This window comes from Pelodiscus sinensis, chromosome 14, assembly GCF_052426305.1.
Source record: "Pelodiscus sinensis isolate ZL-2025 chromosome 14, ASM5242630v1, whole genome shotgun sequence".
Taxonomy (NCBI): domain Eukaryota; kingdom Metazoa; phylum Chordata; order Testudines; family Trionychidae; genus Pelodiscus; species Pelodiscus sinensis.
The window spans coordinates 47,354,425-47,372,930 of record NC_143065.1 but is presented as its reverse complement, the minus strand read 5'-3'; the positions used below and the strand labels follow the sequence as shown (position 1 = coordinate 47,372,930).

At 48.1% G+C, this 18,506-nt stretch overlaps 1 protein-coding gene across 3 annotated transcripts in view; it reads left to right on the top strand.

The window, feature by feature from the left end:
* MAP1A (microtubule associated protein 1A) overlaps positions 1 to 18,506 on the top strand; it is a 117,191-nt gene that overhangs the window by 93,477 nt on the left and 5,208 nt on the right. For all 3 annotated transcript variants that reach the window (XM_075916980.2, XM_075916979.2, XM_075916983.2), the window contains one exon: positions 7,601 to 16,619. In XM_075916980.2, coding sequence (XP_075773095.1) covers positions 7,601 to 16,619 — 9,019 coding nt within the window. The remainder of the gene's footprint in view (positions 1 to 7,600; positions 16,620 to 18,506) is intronic.

Here is an 18,506-nt window from a genome sequence, read left to right as displayed (position 1 = left end):
CAATGATTTCACTAGGTAATATGGTATCTCACCACCATTGCCTCCTTTGCACTGCCCGTCAACACACTGCCTTCATGTTCATAGAATCATAGGACTGGAAGGGACCTCAAGAGGTCATCGAGTCCAGCCCCCCGCCCTCAAGGCAGGACCAAGCTCCGTCTACACCAGGGGTGTCCAAACTTTTTTCAAAGAGGGCAAGATTTGATAAAGTGAACATGTGTGAGGGCCGACCATTTTGCCTGACATTCTTTGAACCATTAAAATTAAATGCAAATTAACTATTTTATGCAAAGTTTATTGCAAACGGCATACTTTTCATTTCGTCACATGGATGACAAATCTAAACAGGTGTTAAATCGCTCTGCCTTTCATATCTGAAGGCCAGATGAAAAAAAAAATCCAGGAAGCTGAAATATATGTCAGGAACATTGTAAAGTACATGACATATTATTGGTAATAAAGGTTGTCTGTCAACTTTTAAGTTCAAAAAATATGAACAGGAACATAACACCAAGTATAATGTTGTGTCCAAATGTATTTATAACTGATTTAGACCAACTGACATTAACTGAGATTTTACAATGTATTCATCTCAATACATATGGATTCGTTGGGGGCCATAAAAAATAGATATTGCCAAATTACCCTGGGGGCCGTATTAAACCGGAACACGGGCCGCAATTGGCCCCCGGGCCGGACTTTGGACATGCCTGGTCTACACCATCCCTGACAGATGTCTGTCTAACCTGTTCTTAAATATCTCCAGAGAGGGAGAGTCCACCACCTCCCTTGGCAATTTATTCCAATATTTGACCACCCTGACAGTTAGGAATTTTTTCCTAATGTCCAATCTAAACCTCCCCTGCTGCACTTTAAGCCCATTACTCCTTGTCCTGTCCTCAGAAACCAAGAGGAACAAATTTTCTCCTTCCTCCTTGTGACACCCTTTTAGATATTTGAAAACCGCTATCATGTCCCCCCTTAATCTTCTTTTTTCCAAACTAAACAAGCCCAGTTCATGAAGCCTGGCTTCATAGGTCATGTTCTCTAGACCTTTAATCATTCTTGTCGCTCTTCTCTGTACCCTTTCCAATTTCTTCACATCTTTCTTGAAATGTGGCGCCCAGAACTGGACACAGTACTCCAGCTGAGGCCTAACTAGTGCAGAGTAGAGCGGCAGAATGACTTCACGAGTTTTGCTTACAACACACCTGTTGATACAGCCTAGAATCATATTTGCTTTTTTTGCAACAGCATCACACTGTTGACTCATATTCAACTTGTGGTCCACTATGATCCCTAGATCCCTTTCCGCCATGCTCCTTTCTAGACAGTCGCTTCCCATCTTGTATGTATGGAACTGATTGTTCCTTCCTAAGTGGAGCACTTTGCATTTCTCTTTATTAAACTTCATCCTGTTTACCTCTGACCATTTCTCTAACTTGCTAAGGTCATTTTGAATTATGTCCCTATCCTCCAAAGAAGTTGCAACCCCACCCAGTTTGGTATCATCTGCAAACTTAATAAGTGTACTCTCTATCCCAATATCTACATCATTGATGAAGATATTGAACAGTACGGGTCCCAAAACAGACCCTTGCGGAACTCCACTTGTTATCCATTTCCAGCAGGATTTAGCACCGTTAACAACAACTCTCTGACTACAGTTATCCAGCCAATTATGCATCCACCTTATCGTGGCCCTATCTAAGTTATATTTGCCTAGTTTATCAATAAGAATATCATGCGAGACCGTATCAAATGCCTTACTAAAGTCTAGGTATATGACATCCACCGCTTCTCCCTTATCCACAAGGCTCGTTATCCTATCAAAGAAAGCTATCAGATTAGTTTGGCATGACTTGTTCTTCACAAACCTATACTGGCTATTCCCTATCACTTTATTACCTTCCAAGTGTTTGCATATGATTTCCTTAATTACCTGCTCCATTACCTTCCCTGGGACAGACGTTAAACTGACCGGTCTGTAGTTTCCTGGGTTGTTCTTATTCTCCTTTTTATAGATGGGCACAATATTTGCCCTTTTCCAGTCTTCTGGAATCTCCCCTGTCTTCCATGATTTTTCAAAGATCATAGCTAAAGGCTCAGATACCTCCTCTATCAGCTCCTTGAGTATCCTGGGATGCATTTCATCAGGACCTGGTGACTTGCTGACATCTAACTTTCCTAAGTGATTTTTAACTTGTTCTTTGTGTATCCTATCTTCTAAACTTACCCTCTCTCTGCTTGTATTCACTACGTTAGGCACACCTCCAGACTTCTCGGTGAAGACCGAAACAAAGAAGTCATTGAGCATCTCTGCCATTTCCAAGTTCCCTGTTACTGCTTCTCCCTCCTCACTGAGCAGTGGGCCTACCCTGTCGTTGGTCTTCCTCTTGCTTTTAATGTATTTATAAAAGGTTTCTTGTTTCCCTTTATGCCTGTAGCTAGTTTGATCTCATTTTGTGCCTTTGCCTTTCCAATCTTGCCCCTGCATTCCCGTGTTGCTTGCCTATATTCATGTTGAGTCCAAGGTCAGTCTACACAAGATTTTATCAATGAGTTTTTCTCAAGCAATCACTGAGACAAGACAAGGACTCTCAATTGATTCTAGCCAGCTCTGCCTTTAAACACTGGATGTAAAGTGTCAGATATAATTGAGGACTCCCAAATAGATTCTACACCACCAGAAATAAAACCTGTTTCCATCTTCTGTGACTTTCAATTAGATGTGACTCACTATCCTCTGCTTAGTGTTCAAGTTATGGTAGACCCTAAGCCAGGTCATATTAAGTTCAGGTCTTTTAATCATACAGTATGGATAACAACATTTCATTCTCCCAGCTCCAAGACTTAAGTGAATTTCAACCCAAAAGAGCCAAAATTGATCACCTTGACACAGCAAGTGTGTCTACTGATCTCTGTGGCTAAGTAGGTTGTCTATATAAATAAGGTCTGCTCGTGAAGCCTTTTCTTACAGTTGATTAACAGATGGCAGTAGATAGCTCATTCAGACCACTGGCTGATAATAGTTAGTCACCTTGACCAGTCATTAACCAGAGTCATGGACTCACACTACTCTCCGTTGTCTCTATGATTCTCTGATGACCTGTGACAAAAAAGGAGGGTGGAAAGGGAAACTGAAGGGAGAGACCTCTCTAAATTCACCAATCAAAGAGCAGCATTGCCAACCCAAAAATCACAAGGAACGCCTACACAAAGTTATGAGAATGGTCTACAAATCATAAGATTTTTTTAAAAATAAAACGCGTTGGATTTTTATTGGCCTTTTGTTTCTTGAGTATTTAGGGTTCGTATTTTAAATACAGCTGAGGGCCTTTAGCTGTAAGGCCCAGAAGTATAGAGAACTTTTTTTAAATGAAAGCTGAGATTCCTACATAATCAACTGACTCCAGGCCTTTAGAAAAACACCAAGGCTACGTCTACACTGGCATGATTTTCCGAAAATGCTTTTAACGGAAAAGTTTTCCGTTAAAAGCATTTTCGGAAAAGCACGTCTAGATTGGCAGGATGCTTTTCCGCAAAAGCACTTTTTGCGGAAAAGCGTCCGTGGCCAATCTAGACGCGGTTTTCCGCAAAAAAGCCCCGATCGCCATTTTCGCGATCGGGGCTTTTTTGCGGAAAACACTACTGTGCTGTTTACACTGGCCCTTTTGCGCAAAAGTCTTTCAGAAAAAGACTTTTGCCCAAATGGGAGCAGCATAGTATTTCCGGAAAAGCACTGACGATCTTACATGAGATCGTCAGTGCTTTTCCAGAAATTCAAGCGGCCAGTGTAGACAGCTGGCAAGTTTTTCTGCAAAATCAGATGATTTTGCGGAAAAACTTGCCAGTCTAGACACAGCCCAAATGTTTTGAGACTCATGGTAAAACAATGGAGGAATTCTTGTGAACCCATGCTTTGCCCACAGTATAAATAAAAAAACAACAAAAAACAATATCTTCTCCACTAAACATCCTAATGAGATACTGCAAATGGTAAACTGAATTCAACAGCTCCTGATATGAACATGTATCTACCTAGTTTTTAATATTTGAGATGGGTTAGCAGGAATCATACATGACAATATGAAATCTTTCCACTCTCAAGTCAGCATATTCACAAAGCACCTATAATTTTGATCCATGCATTTATTGGATAGTGAAAGAGAAAGGAGGGGAATTAGTGTAGATAAATGTTCAAATTTAAAAAAAAAGCCTGAAGGAATTAGGACTGGGCTCCTACGTTCAGAACTGACTAAGACACTTATGACCAGATTTTCAAAGGTGTGTACAGATCTTTGAAGATCCGAGTTGGCAACTATCTCTTTAGGAGCTTAATTACCTTTGAAAATCTGAGCTTAGATTTCCAAGTCCAATTTTCAAAAATGACTTTAGTCACTCAAGTGCTTTTGAAAATTTTAACGGGGGGCCTAAAGAGACAAAAATAGACAAAAGGCAGGAGATACGGTATTCCTTTTAAAACCGTGTGACATCTATTTTGAACTAAATTTTATATTATTTTTCTCTCAGGGGCAACTGACTCCTCCGGCCCCCTCACTATGCCACTGCTCCCCTTATGCATGTGAAGATCTGAGAGAGCCATCTCATGAATCTGCAGTTAGTGTCTGTGGCGCCTGCTTCTGGGTGGTGTCTCAATGCTGCCACATTCACCTCCAAAGAGGGGGCTTCCCAAAGCAGGCCCTTGCTGCTGACCCCCAAGGCATCCACAGGTCCAGTCTCCTTTCAATGGGCCCACTTCCCAGAGAGACACCTCTGCCTGCCTACACCCGTCTTCCCCAGAGTCTACAGCCCCGTTGCAAAGCAGGGGAGGGGAAGAAAAGAGGCTGGGCCCATCCAGTGGGACTGAAGCAGTCATGAGCAAGCCATGCCCAGGAGCCATTCTCCTGTCCATTGCTGGTGCTGTGTTGCTTCAGGCATGTTTAAATGCAGTCACCGCTAGGGTGGGCTGGACAGCTGTTTAACACCTACACAAGGTTTCAGGCAGGGGGCAGTGCGGGCTGCCTTCCTGCAGAGCCCCCATCAGAACCACTGTGCCCTCCTGGCTTAGGAAAAGAATAAACAGGAGGATTGGAAATTAACCTGTCCAGTCTCACATCCCCTAGGCAGGGAATAAGCCATCTACATTAGGCCCCAGCTGGAGTATCATGTCCAGTTCTGGGTGCCACATTTCAGGAAACTGGAGAAAGTCCAGAGAAGATCAACACAAATGATGAAAGGTCTAGAGAACATGAGATATGAGGCAAGGCTGAAGAAATTGGCTTTATTTACCTTGGAAAAGAGAAGACCGAGAAGGGACATGAGAGCAGCTTTCAAGTATCTAAAAGAGTGTCATAAGGAAGAGGAAGAAAAATTGTTCTGTTTGGCCTCTGAGGTCAGGATGAGAAGCAATGGGCTTAAATTGCAGCAAGGGAGGTTTAGGTTGGACATTAGGAAAAACTTCCTACTTATCAGGGTGGTTAAACACTGGAATAAATTGCCTAGTGAGATTGCGGAATCTCCATCACTGGAGAGATTTAAGACCTGGTTAGACAGACACCTGACAGGGAAGAGGTAGGACAACTCAACTTTGGAAGCCCCAAGGGCCACATTGATACTTACAGAAGATGCTGAGGGCCTCAAGTTAAGTGTGGTTGCATATGCAAGCAAATATATACAAATAGCTTCTCTCACACTGAATACAAAGATTAAGGCAAGACTACACAACACAGGCCCCATTTAAGTCAGTTCTGCTGATATTAATAAAATGCAGTATTTACCCCACAGCACTTTTCATGTGACAGCACTTTTCATGAGCAATGACAGTCCAAGAATTTCACTACTAAAACACATCTCAACAGAAGATCATTACACTGACAACTTTTTTGTTCTGGCTCCCACTCACCGACCACATGTTGATCCCCACATAAACCCAAACTGCACCGCGGGACGCAAACAAACTGGCCATGGGCAGCATACCAAGTTATTAATAAATATTTTTAACCCCTTACCTTTTCTCTCTGCTGCCATGTCTCCTCCCCTTGCTCCATCATCTCCCCTGGTGCCTTCTGCCCCCCAACTCCTCACCCTCCTCTGCTGTCCTGACTCCTGCACTTCTCACTGCCCTCAGCGACCTGCCCCCCTCCACCAGCCCTTCTCTCCCCCCTGTGCCCACTCCTCCAGTAGCCCCACTCTGATCATGTGAGCTACCCCTCTCCTAACACCTCCCTCTACACACCTGCCCTGCCTCTCTCCTCTGGTGCTGGTCCCTCCCCTGCAGGTGTCTGCGCTTCTGCTTCACCCCAGAATCCCCTGGCACCTGCACTTTCTCTTACCCCTGCACCCTCCTGGTGCCTCCCCCTTCCCTTACTGCCCCTTTCCCCTTTGCCCTCTTTTTCCCTGATACCCACCCCCTCACCACCCTCTGCCCCCATTCCCCTCATGCCTCTGTGCCCTCACACATGCCTTGCTCCATCCCTGCCTTCCTCATGCCCACCCTTTCTTTCAAGCCTTCTCCCTGCACCTCCCCCTCTAGCCCCCAGTGCCCTTCCCCTCTCCTCTCTCTCCCAGCATCACCCTATCCCTCATTGTCTGCAATTGGTCCCCTGCCATTTGTGTCTCCTCCACCCTGTCTCTTGGTGCCTTCACCTCCCCTTCCACCCAAGCCCCTTCCCCCTTCTCCCCCCGCCCCCACCCTAGCCCCTTTCCCCTCCCCTGCCCCCCACCTCCACCCAAGCCCCTCCCTCTCCGCCCTTGCCCAAGCCCCTTCCCTTCCCCCGCCGCCGCATAAGCCGGTTCCTTACCTTCTGCCTTCCACATTGCGGGGCCGGAGTCCACACACAGGGCCCAGAGGCCGAACCCAGAGCCAGCCAGGCCATGCAACGTGCCTCCCACAAGTTTCAACAACCCGGGCCGTGACATCAAATCACGCCCAGGTGTCCTCCCCACCCACCAGCAACACTGCGCAAGGCAGCAGCAGCCGGCGAGGAGGAGCCACATGGCAGGGACTGTCCAGGGTCGAGGGGGGCGCTCTGGGTCGGGGTGGAAGGACTCGCGGGGAGTCTGGCAGGGGGGTCTGGGGCCTACTCCAGGCAGAGCCGGGGAGAGACCCAGCTCCACATATTGGTGGAGCAGGGCCCCAGCTCTGTAACTTGCCGGCACTTCCGGGTGCAGGGGCGCGGGGCCCCCTTAGGCACGGGGCCCGATTCGGCCAAATCGGGTTAAGGCCGGCCCTGCCAATAGGAAAGAGTCACTTTTAAAGTCCCCTGGTTAGGAGCTGATTGTTGTTAGGGGGGAGAGAGGACAAGGAGGCACCTCCCTTTCTGCCTCTGGTCTCATTCTGGATATGCCCCCAAAGTAGCATTAGGTTTCCCAAGAGAGAGCAAGACCAAAGCTCTGGCCATATCTTACCTTGGCCAAAGCTTGCCCAAGAGCTGTATTCGTACTGTGCTTGTCCCAAAGATGATGCCGCTTGGCATTGCCCTCGGTCATGGCCTCTTCCATATGTCAGCAAAGCCCTTAATGGTCCCACATTAATGACTGTAAATGCTGTAGTCTCACTGTAGTGTCTGACTGTGAGTGTCCTTGTCTGTCTCACTAGGTTGCCCAGCTCCTCAGCAACACTGATCCAGATAACAAGGCTGCCCTCACCGTGTCCTGTCTGGCAGAGGGAGACTGGAGCAACCTGGGACATCCCCAGTTCCAGCACCTTATTAATCTGAAACTGAACCCTGACCCTGTCCTGCCGGAGATGGATGGAGTCTCTGAGTTTGCAGAATATGTCTCTGAGACTGTGGATGTGCCCACTCCATTTGATCTTCTGGAACCTCCCACTTCTGGGGGCTTTCTGAAACTGTCTAAGCCCTGCTGCTACATATTCCCCGGTGGGAGAGGGGACTCCGCTCTCTTTGCTGTCAATGGGTTTAACATCCTGGTGGATGGCGGCTCCGAGAGGAGATCCTGCTTTTGGAAGCTGGTCAGGCACCTGGACAGGATTGACTCCATTCTCCTGACCCACATTGGGGCCGACAACCTGCCTGGCATTAATGGGCTTCTGCAGAGGAAGATTGCTGAGCAGGATGAGGAGCAATCTCAGGGGTCCACCAACTACAGTGACTGGATGAAGAACCTCATCTCTCCAGAGCTGGGGGTGGTTTTCTTTAATGTTCCGGAAAAGCTGAAAATGCCCGAATCATCCATGAAAGCCAAGAGAAGCATCGAGGAGGCTTGCCTGACACTTCAGTATCTGAATAAACTGGGCATTAAGTCAGAGCCCCTCTACCGGGTGCTGAGTAGCAGCCTGGAGCCCATTACGCTGTTCCACAAGATGGGGGTTGGCAAGCTGGACATGTACGTCCTGAATCCCGTCAAGGACAGTAAGGAGATGCAGTTTCTAATGCAGAAATGGGCTGGGAATAGCAAAGCAAAGACTGGCATCGTTCTAGCAAATGGGAAAGAGGGTGAGATCTCTGTCCCCTATCTGACGTCCATCACAGCCCTGGTAGTTTGGCTGCCAGCAAACCCAACAGAAAAAATTGTAAGAGTTTTGTTTCCTGGAAATGCTCCACAAAATAAAATACTGGAAGGCCTTGAGAAGCTCAAGCATCTGGATTTTCTGAGGTACCCAGTAGCTACTCAGAAGGACATGTCCTCTGGCCTGCCTCCACCTTCTCTGAAGCAGACCAAGATTAAACAGAGAACTGACAGCAAGGAGAGTCTGAAATCTTCCCCCAAGCCAGCTGCAACAAAGCAGGCTAGAAAAGAAGAGGCAGCCTCTGAGGATGGGGTGAAGGAGATAAAGCCAGAGGTAGTAAAGGAGGCCAGAACTGAGAAAAAAGTGAAAGAACATACTGAGAAAATTCCTGAGAAACCTGCTAAACCTGAAAAGATAAAGACAGAATCCAGTGATATCCTCAAAGCTGAGAAAAGGAAACTAACCAAAGACAAGGTTGGCAAGAAACACCTCAAAGAGAAAGTGTCTAAAATGGATGAGAAGAAGGACAAAGAAAAGAAAGAGATTAAAAAAGAGAGAAAGGACTTTAAAAAAGATGATGGAAAGAAAGAAGAAAGAAAAGATTCAAAGAAAGAAGCCAAACCAGAGCTGAAAAAAATTTCTAAACCAGACTTAAAACCATTTACACCAGAAGTGAGGAAAACATTATACAAGGCAAAAGTTCCAGGTAGAATTAAACCTGAGAAAATGCGAGTCAAAGCTGAAAAGGAAGCCCCTTTGGAACAGAAGACTTTACCAGTGCAGAAGACACGTGTACAACAAGAGCTAGGAATGGCTGACATGGCTGAGCAGAGGCTAGTGCTGTCTTCACCAGAAGACCTAACCAAGGACTTTGAGGAGCTGAAGCGTGAAGAGAAGGTGGAGCTGCAGGTGGCTCAGGAAATGACTGATAATGAAGTGAGTGATGCAGTCATGCGAGGACCTGGTACTGAAGGAAAGATGGTCCCTGATATAACTGCGCAGGGTCACCTCCATGAAGCTCTAATTTTGGAAGAGAACATCTTGATGAAAGCAACTCCTCTAGATTCCCCATATGAGGGAATCATCACTATTGACAAGGAGGTAGAATTGCCATGTGAGGAAAAGCCAGCCCATCACCTGGAGGTGAGAGCAGGACAGACTGAACCATCTGAGGATGATGGAGCAGCCCTGGAGGAACCTCTTGAGATGGGAGAGCTTTCAGAAAAAGTTAAAAGGAAGGAGGAAGCCACGTTACCACAGGAGGGTCTCAAAGATGAGAGAGGGCAGGTACCATCACACTCAAAAGCAGCAGCAAGAGAGGCTCAGACCCCAGCACTCAAAGAAGAGAAGGAAGAAGAGCAGAAAATAACTTTGGACAGAAAGGAGAGGGAAAGAGAAATGAAGACGTGTGAAAAATACATTGGGGGCATGGATACAGGTGAGGAAAGCGAGAAGGAAAAGAGAGAGGATGTGATAGAAAAGGCAGATCTGGAGGAAACAGAAGAACAATACACAGAGGAAAAGGGCCTGAAGACCAAGGATTTCTATCAGCTACACCAGGATGAGGAGAAGGACACAAAATTCACTTCCAAAGAAAAGGAAAGAGAGTTCAGTGACAACATGGGCGAGAAAAGCAAATTACCCGAAAAGGAGAGAACTAAGGAAGAGTCCTACCTGAGCAATGTGCCTGTCCCGCCAGGAACCGTAGCGGAACACATTTCATACATCCAAGATGAAACCATCCCTGGCTACTCAGAGACTGAACAGACTATTTCTGATGAGGAAATACATGATGAACAGGAAGAGAGGATCCCACACTTGAAGTATGATGTGGGTGCATATGACATTTCTGTGCCTGATCACCCAGGCTCTTTTGAAGCAGTACATGGTATCCAAGCCACCTCCACTACCGACATTGCTGCCAAGGGGTACATCAGCCAAGAATCCGAAATACTTGTGTATCCTACGAGCATCGTGGCAGCCCCACTGGCCGAAGAGGAGCACGTGTCCTCTGCCACGTCTGTTACAGAATGCGACAAGCTTTCCTCCTTTGCTACTTCTGTAGCAGAAGATCAGTCTGTTGCATCCATAACAGCTCCACAAACAGAAGAGACGGGGAAAAGCTCGTTACTTCTGGATACAGTAAACAGCATACCCTCCTCTCGGACTGAAGCCACCCAAGGCCTAGACTATGTGCCCTCAGCTGGCACAATCTCACCAACATCCTCCTTAGAGGAGGACAAATGCTTTAAATCTCCACCTCCTGAAGACTTCCAGGCATTAGCAGAAGGAGAGAGAAAATTTGAAGCTCATAAGAAGGGCCTGCAAGAAGAGACGGAAGAGGAGGAAGAAGAAGAAGAAGATGAGACTCCAAATATTGAGGTGCCTGAGAAACTCCCAGGGCATTATGGTGCCCAGCTATTTCCTCAGCAAGCACCCCAAGCTGATATTTTAAGCGAATCCCGCACAGAAACATCCATGTTGCTATTATCCACAGAGGAAACCCAGCTTTCCCAAGTAGACTCCAGCTCTGGAGAAGCTGAGGAACGATGCATCAGCCCTGATGACAGCACAATCAAGATGGCATCTCCAACACAATCTGGCCCCACTAGTGCTGGTCACACACCTTTCCATCAGTCCCCTGTGGAGGAGAAATTGGAAACCGTGGAAGCGGAGTTATTTGAAAAAGCCAGAGACATTTCTGTAAAGAAAGGTGAAGGACAAACTCCTAGTGTAGGAAAAGGTGCTGAGTGTGAATTTGAACTACTTCAAAAAGCTGAGGCATCTCCCGCTAAAGTTATCCCAGAAGAAGAATTGCCTTTTGTTATGCAGGAGGAGCATGGCTTAGCTAGCGAAGTGCCGCTGCCTGTTGAGTCCACGTCTCCCAGAAATGAATGGCAGGAGCTACCCGTTGGAGAGGAACAGCTGTCACACATTTCTTATCACAAACAGGAAACTATTGACATTAGTGAAAAGGATGATTCCAAACTGTATATTCCCAGCACAGACATTACTTCAAAGCTAGAAAAGGAAGCGGGTTTCAGAGAAACTGAAATGACTCAAAACATTTCACTAGAATTTGCAAAATATACAGATAAAGAGCCAGTTTCTACCAAAGAAATCTCTCCCCAAAATTCTGACGTTGTACAGGTCCCACAACAAAGCCAACTTGAAACTGATCAATCTTCACAAATTTCCATTAAAGAAATGTCTCCAGATGATTCCAAATCACTTTCTTTTGGAGAGGAAAGTCTTTGTAAAGAAAAATCTTCAGATATTTCCATTAGCGAAACTTCTCCAGAAGAAGGGAAACCACTGTATTTCACAGGATATAGTTTAGAAAAAGAAAAATCTACACACATTTCCATTAAAGACATTTCTCCAGAAGAGAACAAATCAGTTTCTCTCACTGAAGAGAGTTCTGATAAGGAAATATCTCCAGACATTTCCATTAAAGAAATGTCTCTAGAAGACATTCAACCTCTTGCTTTTACAGAAAGGAGCCCTGCTACAGAAACATTTCTAGCCACATCTGCTACTGAATTCTGTCCAGAAGCTGTCACACCCCTGAATTTCATGCAGCACAGCCCAGCTACAAGTGAAAAATCACTGGGAACTTCTGCCAAAGATACCATTCAAGAAAAAACAAAACCCCCTCTTTTCCCAGAACATAGCCCAATTAAAGATATGGTACCCACGGAAATTGCTTCTGCAGAGATCTCTCAAGAAAATGATACAAGATTGTCGTTTTTAACAGAAATGAGCCAGGTTAGAGAAAAAGCTTTTGAAATGTGCTCTCAAGAAACTTTTCCAGATGTAAAGTTCTTACACTTCACAGAATCCAGACGAATTGAGGATAAAGAATCCACAGACATTTGCTCTGAGTTCATGGAAGAGAGACAAACTAAAGAAGAAAAATCTCCAGAAATGGAAGATTTTTATATGAAAAATGGAGATTATGAAAAGAAAGTGTGGTTTCCAGAGGCAGCAGAGGAGAGGACAGGTAAGGAAATCCAACAGAAGTATGAGAAGGAAAGAGAGAACACTTTCTTAGATGAAGTTCAAGAATATGAAAAAAAATCTTCTCTTACCGTAACAGAAGAGGAAACAATTAAATATTCTATGGTATATCAAGGCTATGCCTTGGAAACAGTAGAGAAGAAAACTTCAGATGCTGCCTATGGATATGTCCAGGAAGAAGACACCACTGGGCAGACAGACCATCTTCCTAAGAAGGAAGATTTTCTCTGGCATGGTGAAGATAAGCCCATGTCTCAAGAAAAAGAAGCCGCACATTTCAAAATGGATTCAGCAGAAGCACAAGAGTTTACACTGCAGGAGGACAAAGGACTTTCACTGGAAGGAAAGAAAATGGAAATAGATCCTTCTGATATCGGCTCTTCTGAAAAACCGGAAGTATTTAGAGCATCCCCATCTTCTCAGTGTGTCTGTGTAGAGGAAAAACATGTCAAACCATCGCATGAAGCAACAGAGAGGGAAGAATCATTGTTCACAACTAAACAAGATTACTCCTACTTGGATCACAAGGGGAAAGCAGCCCTGGATCTACGCACCAAAGCTTTAGACCAAGTACTGGTAGCATCTCCACTGCCTGCATCATCTGCTGCTCTAGAAAAGGGGGTAGACACAAGAGCACAAGAACTAGAAAAACCTTGCATGACAAAGCAAAGCAAACCAGCTTTGCAAGCTGAAGTTCCGCTGGAGGCCACAGTGGAGATATCAGATGCTGATGCTTTGACCCAGGAGACATCAGACTCTAAGTACATGCTAGACACAAAGCAGAATGCTGACAGCAAATCCACTGTGGTTCAGGGTGGCTCTAGCAGAAGCAAAGAGCCGAGTGTGGCAGCATTTACTCTTTTGTACTCCACAAGCCCAGCAGAACATGGGTATGTAGCGGCTTCCCCACAAGACAGAGATGCAGCAGCAGAGGACGGCACGCACTTTCTGCCAGAGCCAGGTCATCCCAAAGGAAGCAGCAACCTCACAGGCCATTCTGAGGACATGGCTTCTATCAGCCCAGTGGAGTATCATTCCGAGTCTCACACTCAGAGCTCTTCCAGTCCTTCTGAGAAGGAGGCCTATGAATCCAGAGGTGATAGCCAGGCAGAACAGCCAGAGCAGGAACAAAGGGAACCAACGCCCTATCCTGATGAGAGGTCTTTCCAGTATGCTGACATCTATGAGCAGGTAGTTGTGTCTGGAATTGGGCTTCCAAGCCTTATCCTGAGGGAGGTAGACAACCAAGGTCACTCTGATAAGGAAAAGTTGGAGTCTGTGTTTGTGGCCTCAAGGACAGAGACCGTATCTCTGACTCAGAAAGAGCTACTTCACATCTCTGCAAAAGAAGAAGAGTCCTGCCTGTACACCTCTGCTGAGAAGGAGCTGTCATCTCCGACTTCCCCCAGAGATAAAGTGTATTCTTCCTTTGAGTACACAGATGTCCATGAGAGATGTGCACGCCCGTCAGAGCCAGAGAAACAGGGAGTGCCCAGTGACTGGAGGTTCAAGGAGATGCAGGAAGGACTGAATGGTTTGAGCTCCTCAGCTGCCACACCAAAGGCGCCACCCTGCACCCTGTCTGCGCCCTGGCCTGGAAGCAGCGACTGTGCACTGCCAACCCACACCACAGAGGCACTCTGTCAGGAAGAGAAAGCTCCCTGCACTGAGGCCGCTCATCCAGACGAAAACATCATTTCAGCCAGCCAAGAGCAGAGAGCTCAGTCCACAAAGGGGCCTCAGCTCAAAGACTTGTATTACGAGAAAGCAGGACCGGGAGAGGAGAGCACCAGTGACTCAGAGGTAGAAAAAGGTGCCAAGGAGGAATCTGAAAAGGAGACCAAATCGCCCAGCCCTCCCCAGGCACCAGTCCAAGCCCGCGAGGAGGACGCGTACGCCGACATTTCAGCAATGGAGGTGGCCCAGGCATCAGAGCTGCTGCACCAGGTCAAAACCCAAGTGTCTCATTTGTCAGCATCCACTGCCTCCTGCCCTTGGGATCCAAGGCAGCAAGAGGGACTTGGAGCTGAGAAAGATGCAGCAGCAAGTATTGTAGAGGCAGGTGCTGCTGGCTCCAGAGCCCTGACAGATCCACACAGAGATGTCTGGGCTTCAGAAATATCCTGTTCTAGCCAGACTTCTTTGCAGCAGGGAAAAGATGCTGAAAAATCCCCAAAGGAAGCACACTGTCTAGTGATGGGCTATCACCGGGCAGAAGTTGCATCGGAGGGCTACGACAAAGGCATTTGCTTAAAGTCTGCTTCCATATCTGTGAAAGAGGACCATCAAAAGGGTCTGGCACTGCAAAGTGACGTCATGGATTCCTCTTCATCTGGATCTGAATTTTCCTCTCTAGAAAAGCATGAGTCATCCGTTGTGTTTAGACATGAGACATCCCCATCATGCCACTTAGGAGACACTTCTTTTATTTTAAAGTTACCTGATGCTTTGCCCTCAGCCCAGGAGAAGAAAGATGAATACCTGGAGGTTTCTAAAAAAGATGCCAGAATAGATTCATCTTACCCTGGCTTTTCACTCCTGAGTCCCTATAAAGAAGACAAGTTTTTCCCTGGGGCTGTGGAAAGAGAAGTTACATCCCAGAAGTGGGCAGAAGATGCCTCTCTCAGGCTCTCAGAGGATTCCTCATCTGAAGCCACCACCCCTGTGATACACACGACAGCAGAAAGCTTCTATTCCCACATGCTTTCTACATACGCAGGAGCAGAAGCAGAGCCAGATACCAGGAGCCTGTGGGATGTGTCTCCATTGATTCCAGCTGATTCTGTCAAAACATATCCAGCTGAAACTGAAGGATTTGTGTCTGCCGAGGTCCCTGGTTCTGCATTCACAGGTGATGTGGATGAGAACACACTGCCATGCAGAATTGAATGCCAAAGTGCTCTGACCTCGCAACTGTCCTCAGAAAACCAAAAGCAAAGCTGTGCTGCCAGCCCAGAACACCACTCACCTGTCACTGAACCGCGTAGGGTAGTGACATCACTTCCTGATGTACTCACATCATTTCCTCCTCATCGGCAAGAGGCAGCAGCCACAGCCAATGGCCCAACAGAAGTGAGCTCAAGTCTACAAGCTTGCCGAAGCCTGCCGAGTGCAGCAGAGGTGAAAGGTGAGACAGCGTTTCCTGATTCTGACCAGATGGGATCACCACCCTGGGGGGCAGAGGACACAACTAGGCAGAGCCGGCCTTCTTCACTGATGTCCCCTGAGCTTAGCTTCCAGCCCTTTTTCCCAGAGGCACGCAGAGGAGGAAGGACTGAAGACCATGGAGATGCTTCCCATGAGGCAGAGCCATATTTAGGAGCCAGCGCTGACAACAGGCAGAAGTTCTCCTCGTGTGAATATAAGCAGAGGAAGGGGGAGCTGTCGCCATCATTCATCAACCCGAGTCCTCATGAGCTCTCTGAAGACAGTGACCTCTCGCAGGATGATGGTCGCCCTTCAGTGAAGGGGAGGCCGCACCACGCTACTGGCAGCCATGTACAAACCACAGCAGTAGAGGAAACCCCTCCCACATCAGTGAGTGACTCCGGAACCTCCCAGTCTGACTCGGACGTCCCTCCAGAGACAGAGGAGTGTCCATCCATCACAGCTGATGCCGCCATGGATTCAGATGAAGATGCAGATTTCCTCCCAGTGGACAAAGCTGTGGGCACATCACATCATGGCAGCACGAGGTCCAGCCATGATCCACAGCCTGTTCCAATGATAGATCCCCACCCTCATTCCCCTCATCCAGATGTCTGCATGGTAGACCCTGAAATGCTGCTAAACGAGCACAATGGGAGCAGAACTGATAAAATATCCAAAAGGGATCTGAAAGAGAAGAGCAAAGGAGTGAGGAAGCCTTTGAGTAAACCCAAATCATCATCACCTGCCCGGAAACTAGATGGCAAAGGGAAGCGATCTCCCACACCTGGGAAACAGCCGTTGGACAGGTCTCCAAAATCTACCACTGCCAAAAAAGAGCGAGAGGGAGGAGAGAAGCCGTCAAAACCACGCACCCCATCAGTGCAGCCCTCTCACCTGGAAGAGAAGGACGAGTTACCCCGGAGCAGTCACAGCAACCCTGGCAAGGGCCTTGTTAATGGCATCAGAACGAACCCTGGTAAGAAATCTCTCCCCGGGGCACTTGGCAGTGAGTCAGCCTGCGTTTGCAAGTGCGGAGGGATTGTGCTAGGCATGGATTTTACAAAGTGTAGGGAAGTCAGTAGCAGGGAAGCTAAACTTGTGGTAATGTAAACCTTCATGTTTAGACTCTGCTCTGCATGCCCGGAGCTTGGCCCCACCGGGTGGGCAATGGATGGAATGTCCTGGTCTCGGAGGGACTGGCAGAACCCACCGTACTAAGATATTCACGGGGCATCAGACGCCTGCCCGGGATGGCTTTTACCACATTCTCCAGGGCTGAATTTATCAGGACACTAGTCGTACATTTGTGTGCAGAGATGCTGCCTTTCCTCTCTACATTGAAGAGAGACTAAACAGGCGCATCCCTCACCATTAATTCCTGTGATTGCAGAGGGGGCTGAATTGCATAAGACCTTGGTTATCCTGGCGTCTCCTCCCACAGAGGAAGATGCTGGACTGACTGTCTTCTCTTGCCCCAGAAGAAGTACAGTGTTGGGGCAAACTTCCCCAGCCCCTCCTCCCCCAATGCTCCCAGTTTAAGAAGTTGAATGGGAAAGTCAGCCTTCCTAGTCCATGCAGCTCAGAGGCAACCTGTTGTGGTTAGTAGTTGAATTAGGGCAACACCCAAGAGGTCCGTCATGGGCCAGGATCCCAATGCACTAGATGCTGTACAAAGCCAGAACACATTGGTCACCCTGACGTGCAGCAGTCTCAGTACATCAGTGGCACAAGCACTGGGCATGGTGTTGTAGCAATACTGGCCCAGCAGGGTTTTGAGGGGCGCTTGGAGGTAGCTAATGGGGCGGTTTTGTGGATGTTCATGGCTAGTGCCTCCCAAGCATAAGGGCAGCAAGGGAGGAAAATGGCACCGGTGGGTGATGGCAGGGGGCCCCTTTGACCCATTAGAGGCGGGAGTCAGCGTCTTGCTAGCGAATACGTGGTGTTAGGTTGGGGGAGCTAGGGCCTAAAGAGCATGGAAAGGGAAGCTAAGTCGCTTATGTGTGGATCAGTAGGGGGGGCCAGTGAAGGGAATCCAAAGGGGGTGACATGGACAAAGCCACCAGACTAGGGAGAGATCTCTGCAATGGCCAGCAGACTGGCTGATCTAATCCTAGCCAGCCAGGGCAGGGCCCAGTCATCCCGAGAGAAGAGACCAGCCGGAAGAGCAGGTGCAGGCGGTCTGGGCAGATAAGCAAGGCTGAGTGGGAGATCTGAGAGTCAGGCTAGCTGCCACTGCGAATACCCAGCACTAGGGCAGAGGGGGAAGGGAAGGGCACCAGGCACAGAGCCCTGTGGGGCGCCAAGGTTAAAGCAGGGAGGGGGCCAACACGAGATTGGTGCTCATAATAAAGTTCATGTGGCAGGAGTGGGGTTCTGAGTGTGAGGCTCAGGGGGGCTGGGTGTAGACTCTGAGGTGGGGATTGGTGTGCAAGAAGGGGCACAGGCTCTGGGCTGGAGGGTGGGGCTGGGGGCTTTGGGGTGCAGGTGGAACCTTAAGGCTCAAGGTGGGCCAGGGGGCTGGGGCTCAGGTTGACCTGCACAGCTCCGTGCTGGGGACAGCAAGGAGGGGCCCTTTCCCCAGCGGTGGCAGCTCTGTGCTGGGGCCGGTGGAAGGGAAACCCCCTGTTGTCTCCAGCAGCTTCAGGGCTTGGGGAGAGGCCTCTCTGCCATGGCAGCCCTGAGCCCTGTGTGGCAGGGGAACTCGGCCCCTTTGATCTCTGCAGTGAGCAGCAGGATTTAGCGAGTGCCCAGTCCGGCTGCTGGCAGCCAGAGCTGCAAGGGGAGCAGGGCCAGGGGCTGGGAGCTGGAGAGGCCGGCTGGGGCTGGTTTTCAAGGCGGCAGAGATGGGAAGGAGCCAGGGGAT